The sequence below is a fragment of the Vombatus ursinus genome, unplaced genomic scaffold, assembly GCF_900497805.2.
Source record: "Vombatus ursinus unplaced genomic scaffold, bare-nosed wombat genome assembly UNPS02014791.1, whole genome shotgun sequence".
Taxonomy (NCBI): Eukaryota; Metazoa; Chordata; class Mammalia; order Diprotodontia; family Vombatidae; genus Vombatus; species Vombatus ursinus.
The window spans coordinates 48,388,437-48,409,408 of NW_020954569.1; the positions used below are offsets into that span (position 1 = coordinate 48,388,437).

At 38.4% G+C, this 20,972-nt stretch overlaps 1 protein-coding gene across 2 annotated transcripts in view; it reads right to left on the minus strand.

The window, feature by feature from the left end:
• Window positions 1-20,972, minus strand: part of PLEKHG4B (pleckstrin homology and RhoGEF domain containing G4B) — a 192,847-nt gene that overhangs the window by 48,029 nt on the left and 123,846 nt on the right. The window contains exons 7-11 of one of the 2 annotated variants that reach the window (XM_027869104.1): window positions 9,868-9,954; window positions 7,823-7,939; window positions 5,882-5,980; window positions 1,791-1,933; window positions 891-1,029 (exon numbers count right to left, since the gene is read on the minus strand). In XM_027869104.1, coding sequence (XP_027724905.1) covers window positions 891-1,029; window positions 1,791-1,933; window positions 5,882-5,980; window positions 7,823-7,939; window positions 9,868-9,954 — 585 coding nt within the window. Of the gene's footprint in view, window positions 1-890; window positions 1,030-1,790; window positions 1,934-5,881; window positions 5,981-7,822; window positions 7,943-9,867; window positions 9,955-20,972 lie in introns of both variants that reach the window. The other variant, XM_027869103.1, reaches the window with a different exon arrangement.

Consider the following 20,972-nt stretch of genomic DNA (forward strand, 5'->3'; position numbering starts at 1 on the left):
TTGAAGTAACATGTTAAGTGGATTCAAAATCTTCAGGTTTGGAATGTGTGGATGTCATGAGAGGCAGTGTCACAATGGATAGAAATTTGGGTTCAAGTCCTGTGTCTGACACTTATGACATGTATGAACACAGGCAAGTCACTTAACATCTTAGCACCCTCAGCTATTCCCTAAGAATTTAAGTCACCGAGCAGGTGCTTTAGTTGCATTAGTAGAGGGACTTTGGAAGTCCAAAATGATAAGAGATGTTAAACACGCCACAGGAACATTCATTAAGCTGTTCAATAACTGTAGCCTTTACTTTTCTCTGTGAAAAGTAGAGCTGAACTTCCTTTAAAAGGGATGACAAACACCCAATTTGTCCTGGGTTTAACACACTCGGCCATCTTGTCTCCCCCTCCATCTGGTACCTATGATACATCTGCAATTAGAATCTAAACTTGTGGGTTGTTTTTTTTTAATTTTAGAAGCAAACCTTTTGGACCAACATTATTTAGTCTGTTATGAGAAATAGCAAGGCAATCTTTCCAGTCTTCAGAAAATAGCTGCCTTCAAGAAGGAGGGGCAATTGCTTACCAGATGCTCAGAGACAATGGTATTATGATGGAAAACATAAAGGATTAAAGGAACCTTGTAGCTATCTTAGATCCTCAGAGAAAAGGGAAGAAAAGTGATAATCTCAGGAGTGATTCCCTTGGGGATCAGGGCTAGAAGTCTGGGGGCAAGAAATCAGACAGAATAAAATCTTTTAAAGATGAACATTAGTTTATCAACTATTCTTTAATTTTTTTCTTTCAAATTATAGTTGTCCAACAAGGATGTAGATGGCCAGATTGAAAGCCAGAGGCTTGGATGCCCCTTATTTGTTTTGTCTCAAGACGAGTACTGACCTGGTTACATCCCTCCTCAAGCTTTCTTAATTCCTGCAGGTTCTCCAGCTGCTGAAGGCACTTATTAGATGAGAGGACTAGCCTATGGACCTCTTCATCTACTTGATTATATAGTCTGGTTATAGCTTCCATAGCATCTCTGATGAAGAGAAGACAATAGCAGTCAATGCATAGCACTATTCAGACAGGCCTGTCACGAACAGAAACAGCTTCTTTGAATACTTCTGGGAAGGATGTTGGAATACGCCAGTGCGATGATGACTCAGAGTAATAGAAGTCCTAATTTTGTAAACTAAGTCATGCTTGAAAGCCAGTACATGATGCTTCCACACAAAGCCACGGCCAAACAATGAGCCTTTCGCTCTCATATATATGTGCATGTGTATGGAGTAAAATCACCCATCCTGAAATTCAGTCTCTTTGGAGGAGAAACAATGACCCTTGAGCAGCATGGAGCAAAGCTGAATTCCATGTCTAATTGAAATGGCAAAAGGAATTTAGGTAGGCAGAATGGAGTTTCCCAAGATGAAATCAAGTTGGAATATTGGATAACAAAGGAGAATTCATTCATAATCAAACAGGGTCTCTGACTCTATGGCAGATATGATGAGTGTTCATTTTTCTTCCATTTGAGTATTTAAATAAAATTAGCCTGTTTTTGTTTTACATAGACAGATGCAGATAAGGACTGGCCCTGCCAATGCGTGGAGATTGTGGCTTCAAGGGGAGGAGAGTTTTGGGTTGCATCTCTCACAATTGCATTTTTTGGGAGAACAGTTTCTAAGGAACACAGCCATATATGTTTCAGTGTATGATAAGTACTGTTCTTGCAAATTCTCATTCTTGATTAACATGAAATTTTGGCTACCACCCAATGTCGCTTTGAAAGCATCCACTTACCTATAATCTTCAGTTACACAGAAATCTTCTTTCCGGAGCCTGGCAAGGACTGTGCCACCTTCTAAGCGGAGAGTTACCAGAAGGACATCTTCCAGAACAAGCTTCATCATCGTCTTATGTTTGTTGATTAGTTCCACCACCTCCTACAGGGAAAGAAAAAAAAGATATATATGTTTATTTATTTATTTGGGTTTTTTTTATATTTTTAGAAAGTTTACATAATGTATTCATGGATAGTGCTTTGAAGTATGAACTAATATTTAAGACTCAGGTGCTTCCTGTCTAAGAAAATGAGTGACAAACACCATGCCATAGCAACTATCACATGGGAGGAGATTAACCCCTCTTAATTCCAGTGCTTTCCCTCTGTTGACTATTTCCTATTTATCCAGTATTTGGATGTATTTGTTTGCATGTTGTTTCCCCAATTAGGCTGTAAGCTCCTTGAGGGTAGGGACTATCTTTTTTTTCTTTTTGTATCCCTAGCACTTAGCACAGTGTCTGATATGTTGCAAGTGCTTAATAAATGTTTATTGATTTATTGAGTTTAGTTTTAGCAGAGACAGTGCAGGTAAAGAAATCCCAGTATCACTCCACAGGAAGAAATGGCTTGGAATTGAGGCCTATGAATAATAACAGGAGTTGATGAATGTTAAATTCACAAATAAAAATAAAAATTTTCAAGTCCTTATGAATCTTGAACAGAAAAACAAAGAATGGAATAGAGGGAATTGTCAATTGGCTAATCAAGCTGTTGATCAGTGATACTAAATTTTTGGTCTCCAGACCCTTTGTTGTCTGCAAGTGCACTCCATGTTTGGTTTCTTGTAGCATTTTTGTTGGTAATGACATTATCTATGGTTTTATTTCTGTAATTAGTCCTTTACTAGTCACTGGATCATTGCTTTTAGAACAGACCTCAAAGAAAAAAAAAGCAAAATATCTGGTCCATCCTCCTGCATTTACTGATGGAGCAACTACAGTCCATAGAGTTTAAATTAATATATTGTCTTTGATAGTATAAAAGGAGAGGCAGAATGAAGTAGTGGATAGAGGGCTGACTCTGAAATCAAAAGACCCAGATTCCAGTCCTGCCTCTGACTCATAATGGCTGTGAGGCCTTGGGCAATTACTTAACCTTTCAGAGCTCTGGGCAACTAAGTCTAAAAGTTGCAAAGAAGGTCCCTACCAACATTGGTAGAAGCAGTTTCTCTATATCAATGAAATCATAGATCTAGTCCCTATCACTGTCTAATATCATAAAAATAAAAGTTCTAATCTCTATCCTACAATAATAAAATTGAGGTTTTAAAAAAATTCTGAACCTGTGATTTCTTTTGTGTATAAGGAACTCCCAGTGAGAAGACTCCTTCTACTAATGCAGACTAGCACCAAGAGAGTTATTTTAACGTTTTTGAACTTAAAATTTCCCTTTGTACAAATTTTCTTTCTATAAAAAGTTTAAAATTAAGAAGATTTTTTAAGAAGGAAAAATAATATTTTAATCCCTTCTGGTTCTGTCCTTAATATTGGGCTTGACAATTTTTTATGCCTCATCTAGAAAAGGGACAAATAACCCTTTGAAGAAGGCAGGACAAAACTGATACATGGATAAAATAATAAATTGTTAATATATATTTAATACTCTAACATTTGTAAAAAACTTTACATGTATCATTTTGTTCGATTCTCACAAGAAGTCTGGAAGGTAAGTGCTATTATTATCACATTTTACAAATGAAGAAACCAAGGCAGAGAGGATGTCCAGGGACATGCAGCCAGTAAGTGTCTGAGGAAGAATTTGAACTCAAGTCTTCCTGGCTCTAAATCCAATGTTCTTTCCATTATGCCCCCCCCAAAAGATATGAAAGTGCTATGAGAAACACAATTTTATACAACTGAAAGCTAATAATAAAATCACAAAAGTATCAAACTACGATGCACATAGATTAATATCTCATTTTCAGTTTTGTATAGGGTTGACAAGGTAAGCTCAGTCATTGACTTAGGGCTGAGGAATGGCCACAGGAGGTCTCCTTTTTTCTCTTCTCCCCCTTTTTCTTTGCCCTCAGCTGCTACCAGTGGCTGAGCCCTCCTCACTCTCTTCTCACTTTACCACAGACTCTCCCAACCCTACCAGTACTCATGTCAACCCCTGTTCCACGTCCTTACTCATCAGTATTCCAGGGACCAGTGCCTATGGAAGCTTGAGTGTAGATTTCCACTGAAATACAGATGAATCTTTATTTAATCCATTGTTTGCAGTCCCACATTTGTGAGAATTCATTTTTTTCTTTGTTTTGAAAAGAAGGGAGAAAAAAGGGAAGGAGACCTTTTTTATTCTCTTCTTTGTTAATAAGATTTTTTGGGGTGAAAAATCCCAGGAAACCTTTATAAAACTTTCCATGAGGCACATTTTTCCTCAGAGAAAAACCCTGTTCAGAAGTGATAGGCAGCAGAAGGAGAGGTGGGCAGAACAAATCCTGTGGGTTCAGGAGAGATAGGTGAATGGAGCCCTGCCCACTATGCCCCCAAGTTCCTTCATCCTTCCTCATCTCCACTGCTGCTCCCAATACCCTCCATCCTTGCTTTGCTGGACATAGAAACAGAGAACTTTAGCATTAGAAGGGGTCAGAGAGATGGAACTAGTTCAATCCCTTCCCCCATTTTGCAGACAAGGCAACTGAAGTCTAGAAAAACGACTTATCCAAGGTCATCTATCTACTTAAGAGTAGAACCAGGATTGACTAGAATCTAGGTTTTCTGACCCCAATCCAGTGTGTTTTCCTAGTCCACAGGGCTGCATAACTATTAGGTGGTCCCCAGATGAAAGGCGCTGTGTTGGGCATTGTTCTGAGGATTTATCAGCCTATCTTCTGACCTGTTCCATTTTTCAAAATCCTATGTTCCCCTTTCCCTGGCCCCTCCTACATAGGGAACTTGCATTATTGGCATCTCCTGGTTAGTAACTTATATGGTCTTATGCCAAGTCACTAATCTAAGATTACAAGAAAATCAAAGGCTTCTTATTAGGAAAAAATGTGATCTCCTTTGGGGGAGGCATTCAAGTGATTTTATTAAAAAAATCATTTTACATGAAACTTCTCTGGAATACATCTGTAGTGAAAGTCAGGTTCATTTATAGTATAAGACATAAACCACTGTATACATTGTCATTCAGTTGTTTTCAATTGCATCTGACTCTTCATGATCCCATTTGAAGTTTTCTTGGCAAAGATTTTGGAGTGGTTTGCCATTTCCTTCTCCAGCTCATTTTAGTGATGAGGAACTGAGTAGAACAGGGTTAAATAACTTGCTCAGGATTACACAGCTAGTAAGTGTTTGAGGCCTCATGAAGATGAGTCTTCCTGATGCCAGGCCTGGCACTCTATCCACTATGCTACCCAGCTGCCCAATATATATGTAAGTAGAAGATTAAAGGAAAAGGAAGATGAAAATGGGATTTAGCTTCAGGTCACTCAATTTTCTTGAGATTTGTATTTTGCTAGGAAATGTTAGTGACTTTGTAAATGGGAAAATTACCTGTATTTATAATGTATATGGGATTTTATAAATGGATAAATTCCTACTATAGCTACATTAAAAAAAAAAACCAGAGTCCTGACTCATGTATGAGAAGCCCCAACCAGTGCCTTGGAGTTGTGGGATTAACTATTCTCATCAGCAAGCAGGTAAGGAGAGGAAGTCACTGGTCCCATTATAAGAGGTAGGATAAGGGAGGATAATATGGGTTCTGTCTCCCGAGAAATGATATATTTCCTCGACATATCTTCAAAAATGGTGCCTTCTTTTTGGGAAGGTTACTTTCATGGGGGTAGTGAGTTGGAAAATGTATACTAAGTTTCTTGTGGAAATTGTTCTACCATTTGAGACATTCACAAACCAAACAAATGTTTGAGGACAATTACTGCAGGTAAGAAAGGGAACTAAAAGTTGGACATCCCATTTCCAATAAACATTAGTTTCCAAAACTAGCCCGCTACCCAACAACCTATACTTTAATGAATATGTCTCTTTGCTTTTAGAACCAAAAGTTTATCATCTTTCTAAATAAATAAACAACCACTTACTTGCACTGTACTTAGAGTCCTGTTTGTGTTCAGGGAACAGACGGAATTCTGTAGAAAAGTAATGGCTTCTTTGCAGTTTGTAGCAAATGGTTCCAGTTTCTGCCATGTTTTGTGAGGAGGAAGAGATGGAAAGTAAGAGATGAGATTTCAAATGAACAGTCTGGGCTTTGTTTGTAGGATTAAAGTCATTATTGGTTATAAAATCAGTTCAAATCAAATCAATTTTACAAATATTAAGTATTTGACTGTCTGCAAGAACATTGTGTAAGCACTGGGAGAGATACAAAGTTTAAATAAGACACATTCATGGAGTACAGCTAGGTAAGGCGCCATAACTAACTTTGTGGAGTTTACAGGATAGGCAAGAGATAGGTCACCTATTTTCTTGTCTTTTTTTAGCGGATAGTACGATTTTATCACTGTAGGATGTTCCTAATGGGGAACTTCCCCTACCATTATAGATTAGTGCTCTCCCACCAATTTATGATGTTAGAGCTACTTGAGATATGAGAGGATAAGTGACTTGGCCAGGGTCACACAGCTAATATGTGTCAGAGGTAGGGCTTGAACCAAGCCTTCTTGCCTCCAAGGCCATCGCTACATCACACAAAATCACAGAATCTCAGGACTTCAGAGACAATCTAAGCTAAACCTGATAAGGAATTCCCTCATCTCATCTCCAAGTGTTCATTCAGTTTATGGTCACTAAATCCCATGATGGGTAACTTACTCTCTCCTAAAGTAGTCCATTCCTTCTCTGAACATTATGAAGAAGATTTTCTTCACATCAGGTCTAAACCTATCTCTCTGTAACTTTTATTCATCGGCCTCGGTCTTGCCCTCTGGGAGCAAACAGAACAAATCAGATCCCTATTTCTAAGTGTTTGTTGTTCGATCATGTCTAACTCTTCTTGACCCTGTGGACCAGAGCACACCTGGCCCTCTTCTGACCTGAGGGGTTCACCTTCCAATGTCATAGCTTTTAGCATCTTAATAAGGTCCATGGGGTTTTCTTGGCAGAGATACTGGAGTGGTTTGCCATTTCCTTCTCCAGTGGATCACCTTTTATCAGAATATCCACTATGTCCATCTTGGGCAACCCTGCATGACATAGCTCATAGTTTAATTGAGCTACACAAGCCCTTCTGCCTCAATAAATTTGACTGTGTGCAAATACTGGAAGGCAGCAATCATGTCCCCCATCCCCCATCCTCCTGCAGTGATAGATGTATAATTAGAGAAGAAGGGTCAGATGTGACAGAGTTGTAGAGAGAGAACCTAGAGGGCTGGTGCCCGATTCCCCCTGAGTGAGGGTGATCTCTCCCTCCTTATATTTTCTTATGGGACTTTGATTGTATATCTCCTTTGCTTATCATATTCCACCTTGTTAGAGTTAGTGTTAGGAATGGTCCCTATGATTTCATTGGTATGGGGAATTCCCAGATGAAGACTTTCTGATTACCAATTAAGGTTATCACCTCATCTGCTATTTATAGTCTTAGAGAGATATCTAGAGCGTTGAGGGGTTAAATGACTCACCCAAGGTCACACAGCTAGTATGTGTGTATGTGTCAGAACTCAACTCAAACACATCTTCCTAGCTCAGAGGCCACCTCTTTTTACATAGTGGCAAGCTATCTCCATTCCACCTTGTATATTTATTTGAATGCATGATAACAAGAAGAATAGTTCACATTTACATAGAACTCTAAGGTTTGCAAAACATTTTCCTCACAATGTAAGCTCCTTGATGGCTGCCATGTTTTTATATCTCTAGTGACTAACACATTGTTTGGCATATAGTAGACACTTAATAAATGCTTGCTGTATGAATGAATGTATGAATGACTATAAAATAATGGGCAGAACAATAGAGTTCTGTACATACTCAGAAATGGAAAAACAAGGGAAGGGAGCACTGAGCCAGAATGCCGTACTTACCCTTCGGAAACGGATCCAGTCACTGTGGTTGTAGGGAAAGGTCCCATCAAACTCTGCTGTCAGCTGCGTGCTGTCAATGAGTTTATGCAGGGCCTTTAGGGAGGTCAGGACCTCGCACTGCTGAGGAAAAAGAGTTGAAAGATTTTTTATTATTGCCATGAATTCAGCTATTGGGAAGAAGGGGATTTTGTGAGGAATGGGCTTTTTCCTGCTTTCTCAGCCACTCTAGAGAGTAAATAGGTTATACCTGAGAGGCCTGCTGCCACGCAGAGGCCCTGGGTTTGAGAAGATCCAGGCACAGCTTTCAGTTCTGTATTGTTTTATTGTGCAGCATTAATCATTCCGTGTTCCTGTAGGGCCCAAGACTGACCAAATGTCTGCCCTGCCTTTGCTCTCAGGGATTCGAGAATTAGTGGAGAATGTCACCCTGACGCACTGCTTCCTAATATTTGAATTCTGCAGAATGCCTTTGGAATTCTGAATGCTTGGAGACGGAGAGTTAGAAGCCTGGAAATAATTGGCTGAGGTTTTGTCTTCCTAGCCGTGGGGTCAGAGTAAACCTTTGAATACTGCATGAATTGGAATACAACAGGGGTGGGGAACTTGCGGCCAGATGGGGCCAGAACAAATAATAAGAGGATTTGTTTTGTGAAGTTTGGATTCAGTTGAAAGGTCACACTTGAGGACCTAAAGGGCCACAAGGCCACAGGTTCCCCACCCCTGGAGAGACAATGATAAACAGCAAGACTAGCTTGTGGTATTCCCATTTCAGTTTCATATGGTATGAACTTCTCACAGAGACTTCCTTATGTGGTCCCTGCCTGGGGCAAGGCTTGGTTCTGAGTCCGGAGGAAAGTTAATCTTCCAGGTGGATGTTACATTGGCATTGCTGCCAAGCTTGTAAGGACATGGGACCTGTAAGTTACACAGGCCATGGCATGTGGTATAGAGTAAGACAAAACCACCTATTGATTGATAGAAATTTCCACTTTTAAAATAGTTTATTTAAATAGTTTTAAATAGTTTATTAGTTTATTATTTAAATAGTTTATTTTAAATAGTTTATTTATTCTAAGGAGCACACAGCTCCTTAGACTAATTTCCAGCATTTGTAAAATTATTACAATCAGGTGCTAAATAATTCAAGGAAATCAACAAAAACAAATAAAAGTGCAATAGAACAAAAGTTCCCATACTCTCAACTCCTTTTGGCTCCAAATAAATATAAACTACTATTTGAAGATTTTATTCCTTTCTATACTAATGATCAACAATTTGAATAAGAAATAGTAAGATTCTTTTTTTACTGAGTGACTTGCATGATACATAAATGATTTTATACTTTTCTTTCTACACTGACTTGGATTTTAATTCAAGAAGGGCAAGAAGAAATTTGAGTTTAGTCTATTAAACCAAGTACTCATATCGTTGTTCTGTTATGTCTGCTTGTCATTTATCCTGCTCAAGCTTAAACTACCTATCTGTATTTTAATACGTTATGTTTTTGTCCCCCAAACTACATCTAATGTCAAAGTGAAAATTAAATGAATATCAGTTCCCACTTCTTTATCATCACATTTGGAAAATAACCTCAAGCTTGTCTTGATGGAAAAAGAAAGATTATATTCAAAAGACAAGATAAATAAACTTATTTTTGAGAAAAGTTGGGGCCATTTCTCAGTCAATAAACATTTATTAAGTGCCTGCTATGTGCTAGGCACTGGGCTAAGTGCTGGAGGAGACAAAAAGAGGCAAAAGATAGTCCTTGCCCTCAAGGAGCTTACAACCCAAGAGGGAAGACAAGTAAACAAATATGTACAAATAGCTATATACAGGATAAATAGGAAAAAAATTAAAAGAAAGAAGCATAAGAATCAAGAGGGTTTTTTTCAAGAAACAAAAAAGCTAAGTCTTTGGAATCTTTTTTTTTTTTTTTTTTTTACTGTATACCTTATTTTTCTTAGCACACACAAACATCTAAACATTATATATTATTTTGAGTTTATGCACAGTGCTAAAAATCTAAAACCACTTCTTAATTTTACCTGTAGTGCTGTATCCTTGTCAGGCCTGAATGCTGATTCTTTATCCACCAGAAGCAGAATGCTGTGAATGGACTGAGGTGCAGAATTCTGGAATGAGAAAAATGATGTGAGTAATCATTTTGAAGTTTTGTTTACTTTTTATTGTCAACTCAACAATCATCAATACAAAATGTCCAATATATAAAGAATAAGAAGAGGATTTAAAATTTTGAATATATAACTTTTTTTTTTGTGGCAATTGGGGTTAAGTGACTTGCCCAGGGTCACACAGCTAGTAAGTGTCAAGTGTTTGGTCTGAGGTCAGATTTGAACTCAGGTCCTCCTGACTTCAGGGCTGGTGCTATATCTACTGTATCACCTAGCTGCCCCTTGAGTATATAACTTTTAATTATACATATAATATATTATATGTATTTTAAAAGCATATATTAAATTTAACATATAATAAAAATAGCCATAATTGTGTTCCTTTCTGAACCTCTTTTTGATTTCTGCTATGTATTTTTTGTTTTATTAATCTTCTTTCTTTCTTTTTTGTATCCCTATCACGTTCCACTAACTCAGCCCCCTCCCTTACCCAATAGAACCCCTCACTATAATAAATAAGTATAGTCAAACACTTCAAATCAACATATTAGCCATGCTTGAAAATGTATGTCTCATTCTGACTCCCTAACTCATCACCTCTCTGGTAAAAAGCAGGAGGAATACTTCATCATCATCAATACTTCAAAGTCATAACATTTTCTAATTTTTTTAAAACTGAAAAATAGGTTAAATACTGTTGCACTTGATTGGCACTATGTACAAAAACTAAATATTTGCCCAAGCCATACATTTCTAAATTGAAGGAGAGATAGTGGGGTATAAAGTGAAACAAACAGCAGCCTCAGAGTCAGAAGATACCCCAAATCTGAGGCTGTTGGATATTCTAATTCTAGCTTTGCTTACCACCAGTTGGGTGACGTTGGGTGGGTCAATTGACCTCTTGAGACCTCACTTTCCTTTCCTATAAATTAAGAGGTTGGAAGATGATTTCCAAAATCCCTTCCAGTTTTCAACTTTCTGTGATTCTGTAATTTACAGTTTCCTCATTCAACAAACATTATTTTGTTAATGATTAAATTCACCCTGGTTAGATAATTATTTGCTCCTATGAACTCATTTGTTGTCTTTTGTGCTTGAAGAGGACCAAAATGACATCATGATGTTGGAGTCAATGTACAGTTTGTGCAACTATGGCTGATCAGAACAATACTAGCTTGGAAGGCTCTACCACAGGTTGGGCACAAATAGTCTGTGTGACCATTTGGGAGGGAGATGTCTCTAAATTTACATGTCTCACATTTCTTTTGAGCTACTGTAATTCTGCTTTGCTCATAGAGCATAGTGCCTTCTTTGATGTGGACACACCATGCTGGGTGGTCCTCTCTCACAATCTATTCCAAAGTTCTTCAGAGAGACATTGAGAGTGTCCTCGTAATCTTTCTTCTGACTGCCATGTGAGTGCTTGCCTTATGTGAGTTCTCTGTAAAACAGTGTTTTGGGCAAACATACATTTGGCATTTGAACAACCTGGCCACCCCATCAGAGTTGTGCTCTCTGGAGCAGAGTTTGAATGCTTGGCAATTCAGCTTGACAAAGGACCTCAGTGCTGGCACCTTATCTTGCCAGGTAATCTTCAGAATCTTCTTAAGACAATTCAAATGGAATTGGTTCAATTTTCAGCTCTGATGGAGCCACACTGATCAGTGATAAGAATGGATCCTGGAGGGATGGGCTGAACACTTCCATAATGTTCTCAATAGACCATCATCAACCAGTGCAGAAGCCATTGACCATACACTTCAGGTGGAAGTCAATACCTCACAATACCTAGTGAATTTTTATCACTAGGATTTATTGACAGAATGCAAGCTCATTGAGGAGAGGAACTGTTTCATTTTTGTCTTTCTATCCCCAGTATCTGGCATTATTCCTGACACATAGTAAGTGCTTAATAAATGTTTTTGATTGTTTCTGTTGTATTCAAAATTCATTGCAGAAGACATGTTAGCTACAGATAAAACTAATCCTTTAGAGTATATGGCAGTGGCCCTGTATGGTGAGTAGGTAAAATACAATAAATTTTTTAAAGTGTTAGGTTTTATTATCCCAATTCTTCCAGGATCCTCCTTAAGTTTTACAAACATCACTATTCAATATTGTAATGATTTTCAAACTCCAAAAATGGCTTTTTAGTTTCCAATGGCTAGTTTGGTTTAGTTTCAAATTTAACTTAAATAATTTACTTCTCTTCCTTGTCAGAAAAATGTGTGAGGTGCATGCTGAACGGGAATTAGAAATCAGTCAGAAATGGAATGTTCAGACCTTCAAATTTAATCCAACTACAATACTATCATGTCTCCCTAACACTCTTATCTCCACTTCCTTCATTGGAAATGAACATTCATTGGACACTTTGCCAAAATCCATTCTGCTGCTTTTAGGAGTTCTTTTGGTATGAGATTATGATGTGTTTTTTTCTTAAGACCAATACCTGTGACAACCTAAAAATATCCAACACTGAATGCAGCTTGAAAGCCAGATTTAAAAAAAGAAAAAACAATTACATCAACATCAACTTGATAATATTTGGATGTCCTTTTATAAGTTATTACAAAATCCCTTGGAATATCCAGTTAAGATAGAACACTTGAGAAGTGAGTGGAATTCCTTCACTCCTCCCCACCCCCTTAAGTTTAGCTTTTCTAAAAAGTGCTTGTCTCAGGGCAGCAGCTGTGCATGCAGGAAGGGAGGCTATCCGTATCCAAGGACCACATATGGCGACTGTCGCCAGCTGGGGGAAATTAGCTGTACATGACTCAGAATGGATATTAAGCAAAAGCAGTAGTTTGGAGGCACCTGACTACACAAATGAAAAACAATAAGTGATAAGGCAACTGGTATTGTGTCAATTTAGCCCTATCTGCAGAGCACACAGACTAGCAATCAGGGACTATGTGCCAATTAACTAAAATCTGTCTAGGTTTGTAATGCTAGATTAGAGAATTCTATTTGAATTTTTTTCTTGTTTTCCCAGCTCTGCTTCTGACTTTCTGGACTTCAACATGAAGCTATAGTTTCATATAGTTTATAGCTATAGTTTCACCCTGGTATCTCCTTTAGTGCCTGGAGCCACCATGTCCTGGAATATCCCTCCATCAGGTGGGCCCCCTTCTCCTATTTGTGAGTTATTCTTGGGGCCTCCATTTTGAGCAGAGTTCCAGGCTGGCCAGACTTCATTCCCCTCCTGCTTTTCTGTTCCTGACTTTTCAGACTTCAACACCACGCCTCTGCACCAAGTACCTTATTCATTCCCTGCTTTTCAGTTCCCTTTAACGTTATCTTCCACAATTAGAATTTAAGCTTCTTGAGGGCAGGGACTATTTTTATTTTTGCTTATATTTGTTGTCTTCAGCACTTAGCACAGTGCCTGGAACATAGTGTTTCATAAATGCTTGTTTATTAACAAACACAAACATTTTAATATACAAAAAACAGAAAAGAGGATTATATATGAAAATGTGAACTTTTTTTTTTTTGGCAATTGGGGTTAAGTGACTTGCCCAGGGTCACACAGCTAGTAAGTGTCAAGTGTTTGGTCTCAGGCCAGATTTGAATTCAGGTCCTCCTGACTTCAGGGCTAGTGCTGTATCCACTGCACCACCTAGCTGCCCCCAAAAAGTAAACTTTTGTTACGTACTTTCTCAAGCATATATTTAATCAGGAAGTTAAAAAAAAATGAACCTACTTTTCTGTACCCTGTTTCTTTTGTATATTTTAAAATATTTCATCGAAATTCTTTGCTTTTAAAAAAAATTTCTATTGCTCTTCATACCCCTCCCCACCAATTAGAAGACTCCCCTTCTAACAAATAGGTACAATCAAATAAACATATTTGCTAAGTCTGAAAATGTGTGCCTCATTCTGCTCTATTCCATCAGCTCCTTGTTAATAGCTGGGAGACACATTTCGTCATCAATCTTCTGAAGTCATGACTGATCACAGCAGTGATCAAAGTTTTGAAGACTTTCAAAGCTGTTTTCCTTTACATTATTATTTTGGTCATTGTGTAAATTATTCTCTTGGTCTTGCTCACTTATCTGGGCATCAGATCACAAAAGTACTCCTGGGCCAGTTTCTCTCAATCACCCATTCATTATTTCTAATGTAATGCTCCATTAAATTGCTATATGAGATTTGTTCAGGCATTTTCTATCTGATGGGCAGCCACTTTGTTTCTAGTTCTTTGTACAACAAAAAGACCTGCTATAAATAATTTTGTACAAATGGATCCTTTGTCTTGGTCTTTGACCTCTCTGTTATAGGCAGTGGTCCCACATGGTCAAATGGTATGCACAGTTTAACTTCACATCGCTTTCTAGAATGGTTGGACCAAGAATTCTAGTAATAAATATTTCAAAGTTTATTAAGGGTATTGAAGAAAGGCTCTACCATGATGAGTGGCAAACTTATGGTAGGATATGAACAAGAGTCCCACTGTATGGGTCGGTATGGATAGGTTGAGATCTACATTCCATTGGGAAACATTCCAACTGTGGACATAACAGGTCATATTCAGGACAGTATCACATCTATTTAATCTACCTTGCTTGTAAATTCATAAAGAACAGAAATTGTTTCTTTTGTGTTTTTGCAACTCTGGTGCCTAGCAATATGCTTTGAACAAAGCAGGTGCTTAATAGATGCTTGTTGAATTAAAATAAATAAATGAAGTAGCTGCGAATTGAAAGATGTTTAGCAGATTCTTTTGGGGGCAATGTGAATGAAGGAATTGGCAGAATTGGTTTCATCACCATGTGCCCCAGCACAGCAAGAAATGTCATTGTATGAGATATTTGACCATCTTGCTTTGAAGTTCTAAGAATAAGCACATGTGATAGACCACCATGAAGACACTTGTAGCTTATTGTGATGACATCTGTTGCAGCAGATTAAGAAGCTAAGAAATTCTATGAAGAGCTTGTTCGCAGAATTTTATTTCAGAGTTAAAAGGAACCTCATTAGCATCTAGTTCAAGCCATACCTGAAACAGAACCTGATCTACAACATATCTAACAAGTATTCATGTAGCCTTTGGTTGAAACCCTCCAATTAAGGAGAACCTGCTAGCTCTTGAGGTGGCCCATTCCTGTTCTGGATAGCTTTAATTGCTAGGAAGCACTTCTAATAGCAAGATTAAACTTGTCTCTTTCTAACTTTCATGAAATGATTCTAATTCTGTTCTCCCAGGGTCAAAAAAACCAATTCTTATCCTTCTTCCAGTTACAGCCTTTCAAATACTAGAAGATACCTATTAGATTCCTTTCTTCTTTAGGATAAATGTACCTATTTCCTTCAATCCATCTCTGTATGACATGAAACTGAAGTCCTTCACCATCCTGGTTGTCCTTTTCTGGATGATCTCCAGACTAAGACAACATTTTACCTTGCTATTCAGCAATTTCAGTATAAAAGTGGACTCCAGAAAGGATGACAAAAATATATTGGAAGATACAATTTGGAATCAAAAAATAAAACAGGAAGAAAGCTTGTACACCAATTAGGAACCTTGTGCCAACATACCTTGATTACTTTCTTTTTTTAAAAAAAATTGATTTTCTTGATATGTTTTGTATTTATACCACCTAGATTTCTCTATCCTCTCTCTTTCCCAGAGAGCAATCCCTTATCACAAAGAATTACCCTGACTGCTTCGTTCAAGAAGAGAGGTGGAAAGTTGCTGATACGGCAAATATTCAATGATTCCATAAAAAATGAAATTGGCTGTTATTTTAGGGATAGGAACTAGACTTGTGATTTTATTGGCACAGGAAAGTCCTAGATGAAGAAACACCTTTCACCAACAAAGGTTAGCACCTCTTTTATGATGTGTTGTTGTTCCTTCTTTGTTCTCAGAGGACTGATGACATCATGAGAGTGATATCTTGACTTGTGAGTGAATTGGATTTAAATGAGGCAGATCTGTGCAAGTCATCAGTCTCAGTCTCTTTTTCAGAGTTATTAGACTCCAATGGCAAGATACAAATCAAGGCAACTGGTGATGGCCCCTTTACTACATGTAGTCCTAGAGAGTTACCTAACATTCTAAAATGTTAAGTGACTTGCCCAGAGTTACAGCCAATATAGGCCCAGATCTTCTTTGCTTCAAGGTCAACCCTCTATTCACTATATCATACTGCCTCTCATGTTGTAACGGAGAGGAAACACCTGGTTACAGATGTGGGAGTCATTTCAGTATTGGCTGTCTACATGCAGTCAGATCATTAGAGGGTTGGAACAAAGTTTCACAGAAAATATCAAATTAGATGAGATTGAAAAGAATTAAAGAAAGTGCTGGGTGTAATCACTGCAGACCTCTACCCCTCCACCCTCCCCCGCCCCGCCCCAGCTTAGCTGCTGACTTCAATAGAAGGTGAAATGGGTAAAAGGAAAGACATTAACTTAATCACTGTTTCTTAGAGAAATTTAACCAATGCAAATAGAGAGCTTTAACCAAGGAAAATTAGTCACCACAATGAAAAGGTTGAAAGAGCCCAGGAACCATCTCAGCTCATAAACACTTTATGTCCCCAACAAGACGAACCACATGAAACTATATTCCTATAGCCACGGTATCTATAAAAGAGCCATGTGGCATTATTAATATTGCATATTTGTGGAACCATTGCAAAGTCCAGTACTCTGGAGATTTATCTTTAAATGCACTTTGTTAGCTATTAAAATCTTGCCTTTTTGAGGTCATAGGGAATTATGAATTCTTTGCATTGATCACTAGCTTACAAATAGATCCTTTGTGGGTTTATTTTCCAGCTTTGTATACCTTTCACGGGGGATGTAGGCAACCCTTTGCATCCAAACATCTTTGCTTTCCACATATGACACAATTTATATAGAGTATTCTTAGCTGTCATTGATGCCAATTTATTTATTGGATTAACTGAAGTTATGATGTTCTCTTCTCCAGATCTGTGGAATAGGCTGTCATCTGTTAACATAAATCTAACATTAGACACTTACTAGTCAGTCGGTCAATAATAATTTATTTAGAGTTTACTATGGGCCAAGTTGTGAGCTGTGCTGTGATCTGGGTGGCAAAGCAGATAAAGTGCCAGACCTGGAGTCAGGAAGACCTGAGTTCAACGCTGGTCTCAGACACTTACCAGCTGTGTGACCCTGGGTAAGTCACCTCTATTTGGCTCAGTTTCCTCATGTGTAAAATGGGGATAATAAAATAATAGCACCTACCTCCCAGGGTTGTTTTGAGGATCAAATGAGATAATAGTACAGTACCTGGCACATAGTGATATATAAATGTTAAAAAAAGAGATACAAAGATGAAAACAATGTTCTTGCACACAAGGAGCTTACATTCGAAAAGAGAAGACATGTCAAAAACTAGGTCAAAAGACTCCATAAAACACCATGCCTCCATGGTGACTGCATGGTAGAGTTCTATGCTGCTGGGCCAGAGAACTGAGGAACAAAGGAACTCATGAACTGAGTGAGGAACAGAGGGAACAGGGGCAGGACACATATATGTGACTGTGTGATGCTCTACTAAGCCTGAGGAAACTGCTCCATAGACTTCTTCCCCCTTTTCATCTTTCTTTTGTGTGTTGTCTTCCCCTCATTCAATTATTACAACAAACATGTGAGGTAGGTACTATTATTATGCCCACATACTGTCACAAATATAGGTTTTTTTTCCCCTCTCAGTCATCTGTTTTTCTTTTTAGACTTAAGTGGAAGAGATTCCTCACTTTTACTGTGTCCCAATCTTACTTTGTGTCTGAAATTTCAGGCAAAAGTTTTTTTTTTTAAATTTTTTAACTTTGGAATAACTCAGGAGTCTATGTGAATGGATGAAAAGCATTTATTAAGCATTCATTACGAATTAAGTGATGGGGATCACAAATATAAACGCAAATAGTCCCAGCCCTAAAAGGAACATTCTAATAGTGGATATAGCATTTATAGGGAAGAGTTAGCCAGGGAAGAGTGTTTGGGTCTAGGAAGTCAGTGGGATAGTGAGTAGAGCACTTAGCATAGTGCCTGGCACATAATCTAATTGTTTTTCACTCGTGTCCAAATCTTCGTGTCCCCATTTGGATCAGCATTGATGAGTTCTATTAATATATATCAAGATCCTAATCAAATTTGTTTGTATAACAGTGCTTTAAGGAATAGATGCATTTTTTGAAAAGTTTAATGTAAACTGAATTTTAGTATAGTTAAGTCAAATTAACATCTATTAAGTGCCTATTACATGCCAGGCACTGTGCTAAGCACAGGGAATACAAAGACAGGCAAAAACAGTCTCTGTCCTTAAGGATTTTACAATCTAATAGAGGAGACAACATTTAAGCAACTATGTACAAACAAGATAAAGGATAAATGGGAGATAATCATGGAAGACACTACCATTGATGGGGACATGAAACACTTCCTATAGAAAATGGTATTTTAGCTGAAACTTGAAGAAAGTCCGAGAAGCCAGGAGGTGGAGATGAGGAGGGAGAGAGTTCTAGGCATGGGCGACAGCCAGAGAAAATTCAGAGTCTGGAGATGGAGTGTCTTATTAGATAATTGGCATGGAGGCCGTGATTGCTTCTCTTCTTCCAGATTACCCATTAATTCTGTGCATTTGCATTCCTAAGCAGTTATCCTCTCTTTTGTTTCTTTGGTGAGACTTGGCACCATGGATTCAAGTTTTTCTATTCTGCCAATTATTTCTTCAGTGAAGGCCATAAATTCTTTCACAATTCTTTCTCTTTTAAATCATTCAGGAACATTCATGAACTCCTGGGAATTTACAGGGTCCTCTATCTCATCAGTGTTGATTCATTTCCTTTTGTCTTGTAATTTTATTCATAGATGTCATACTCTTTTACTTGATCTGGAGACTACACTTCCTTCTGCTACTAATATCTTCTCTGTTGGCTTATCTGCTTATGTTCAAGTTTCTGAGTTTGCTTCCTCCTGAGATCTTTGGTAATTTCAGTCTTCCTCCACCCCATTACTTTCCTTTATTGCTAATTTTCTGACTCTCTCCCCTTTCATAGAGGTTTTGCTGTGGGGTGTATATCAAAGAGTTTCAGCTTCCTTCCATGTTGGGTCAACCAGCTTCAATCTCTGTCCCATGTGACTTCTGAGGTGGGGGGGGTGGGTACAGAACTAGTCACAACTGGATGATGCTAGGCACTTTCCTCAGGCTTAGTAGAGCATCATACAGTCACATATATGTGTCCTGCCCCTGTTCCCTCTGTTCCTCACTCAGTTCATGAGTTCCTTTGTTCCTCAGTTCTCTGGCCCAGCAGCATGGAACTCTACCATGCAATTGCAGCCTTAGCAAATTTCTGTTATTTGGATCTTTGGGTCACTGGGATCTAGTGGAGATTTGGGGGAAAAGAGGTAGGGGTATAAAGTTGAGTTCTGTTGTAAGCCGGTGGGTCAGCTTGTGCAACCCAACTACTGGGAATGTGGTGGGCTGTAGTATGGGGCTGCTGAGTAAGCATGCTTTAGGGGTTTAAGGCTTATTGGCTTCTGTTGCTATTTCATCAATTTTTTTTTAACCTTGTTTGTATTTTTGGTGTCCTAGATTGTGGAGATGGTTTAAATTACTTTATCTGTGGCCCTGAACTCCTCTTTTGGAGAGATACAAGAGGTCATGAGAATTGGAGAAAATGTCTAGTTTTCAATCTTGTTGGTTATGTGACTAACACCCCACAATATCTCCTAACTACCAAACTCATGGCCTTTTCTCAGTCCTCAAGCTTCTCAACCTGCCTGCTGGCCGGTCATTAGAACAGAGTATGTAGGGGGAAGTAAGATGACTGGAAAGGTAGAAAGAAAGCCAAGTTATGGAATTTTTAAAAGCCAAACAGAGGATTTTACATTTGATCCTGGAGGTAATGGGGAGCCATTGGAGCTTATTGAATAGGGGAGTAACATAGTCATAGCTGCACCTCAGGGAGATAACTTTGATAGCTAAATGGAGGATGGACTAGAATGGAGAGAGACTTAAGATACGGACATCAACTTGGAGTGGGGGTAAGGGCGGGGTTACCATGGTTACCTCTTGAAAACTCATGGGAGGGCATGGCAAGAGGCGCACAGGTTGGGAATGTATGATTGGGTTTTGATTTCCCTCAGTGGAAGGTGGGGACATCCACTCTGATGAGATCACAGAACCACTTGAATATGTGAGTTAAACCCTCCTGATATAACCAGATATGTATGAATGGAAAAGAAGATGGGCCAGTCGTGTAACAAAAGTGACAGATAACCAATGGGCAGTCAATATGCTTTACTGGCATTATCCATACAATGTCAAGGGGTCTTGAGGAGGGGTTCCAATATGAGTGGACCCTCTGTAGAGGATTTAGAGTAGATCCTTTGTGGAAGATTTAGGGGGGTTGGGGAAGCACAATGACTTATTGAGCACCTACTAAATGCCAGACTCTGTGTACATTATTATTTCATTTGGTTCTCACAATAACCCCAGAAACTAGCTGCTATTATTATCTCCATTTTATAGATGAAGAAAGTAATGTAAACAGAGGTTAAGTGACTGGCCCAGGTTCACACAGCTATTAAATATCTGAGGCTGGATTTAAACTTAGGTCTTTCTGACTACAGGTCCAGCACTCATTACTTGTGTAGGAACTCTGGACTTTGGGGTAAATAATAATAATAATAGATAGTAACAACAACTAGCATTTACATAGCACTTTAAAGTTGGCAAAGCTATTTTCAAATAGCTCATTTTGTTCTTATAACAACTATGGGAAGTAAATGATATTATTATCCTCATTTTATAGATGAGGAAATTGAGGCTTGAAATGGTTAAATGACTTTCCCAGGGTTACACAGCCACTAAGTATCTGAGACTAAATTTGAACTCAGGTCTTCTGACTCCAGGTCCAGCATTCTATCCCTTGGTCGACTTACCTGCCTCAGAGAGTCACAAAGAAATGGAAAGAGAGTTTAAGGTACAAGGAAGGAAAGAAATCTTGCAAGGTGGAAGAATGATTTGGTGT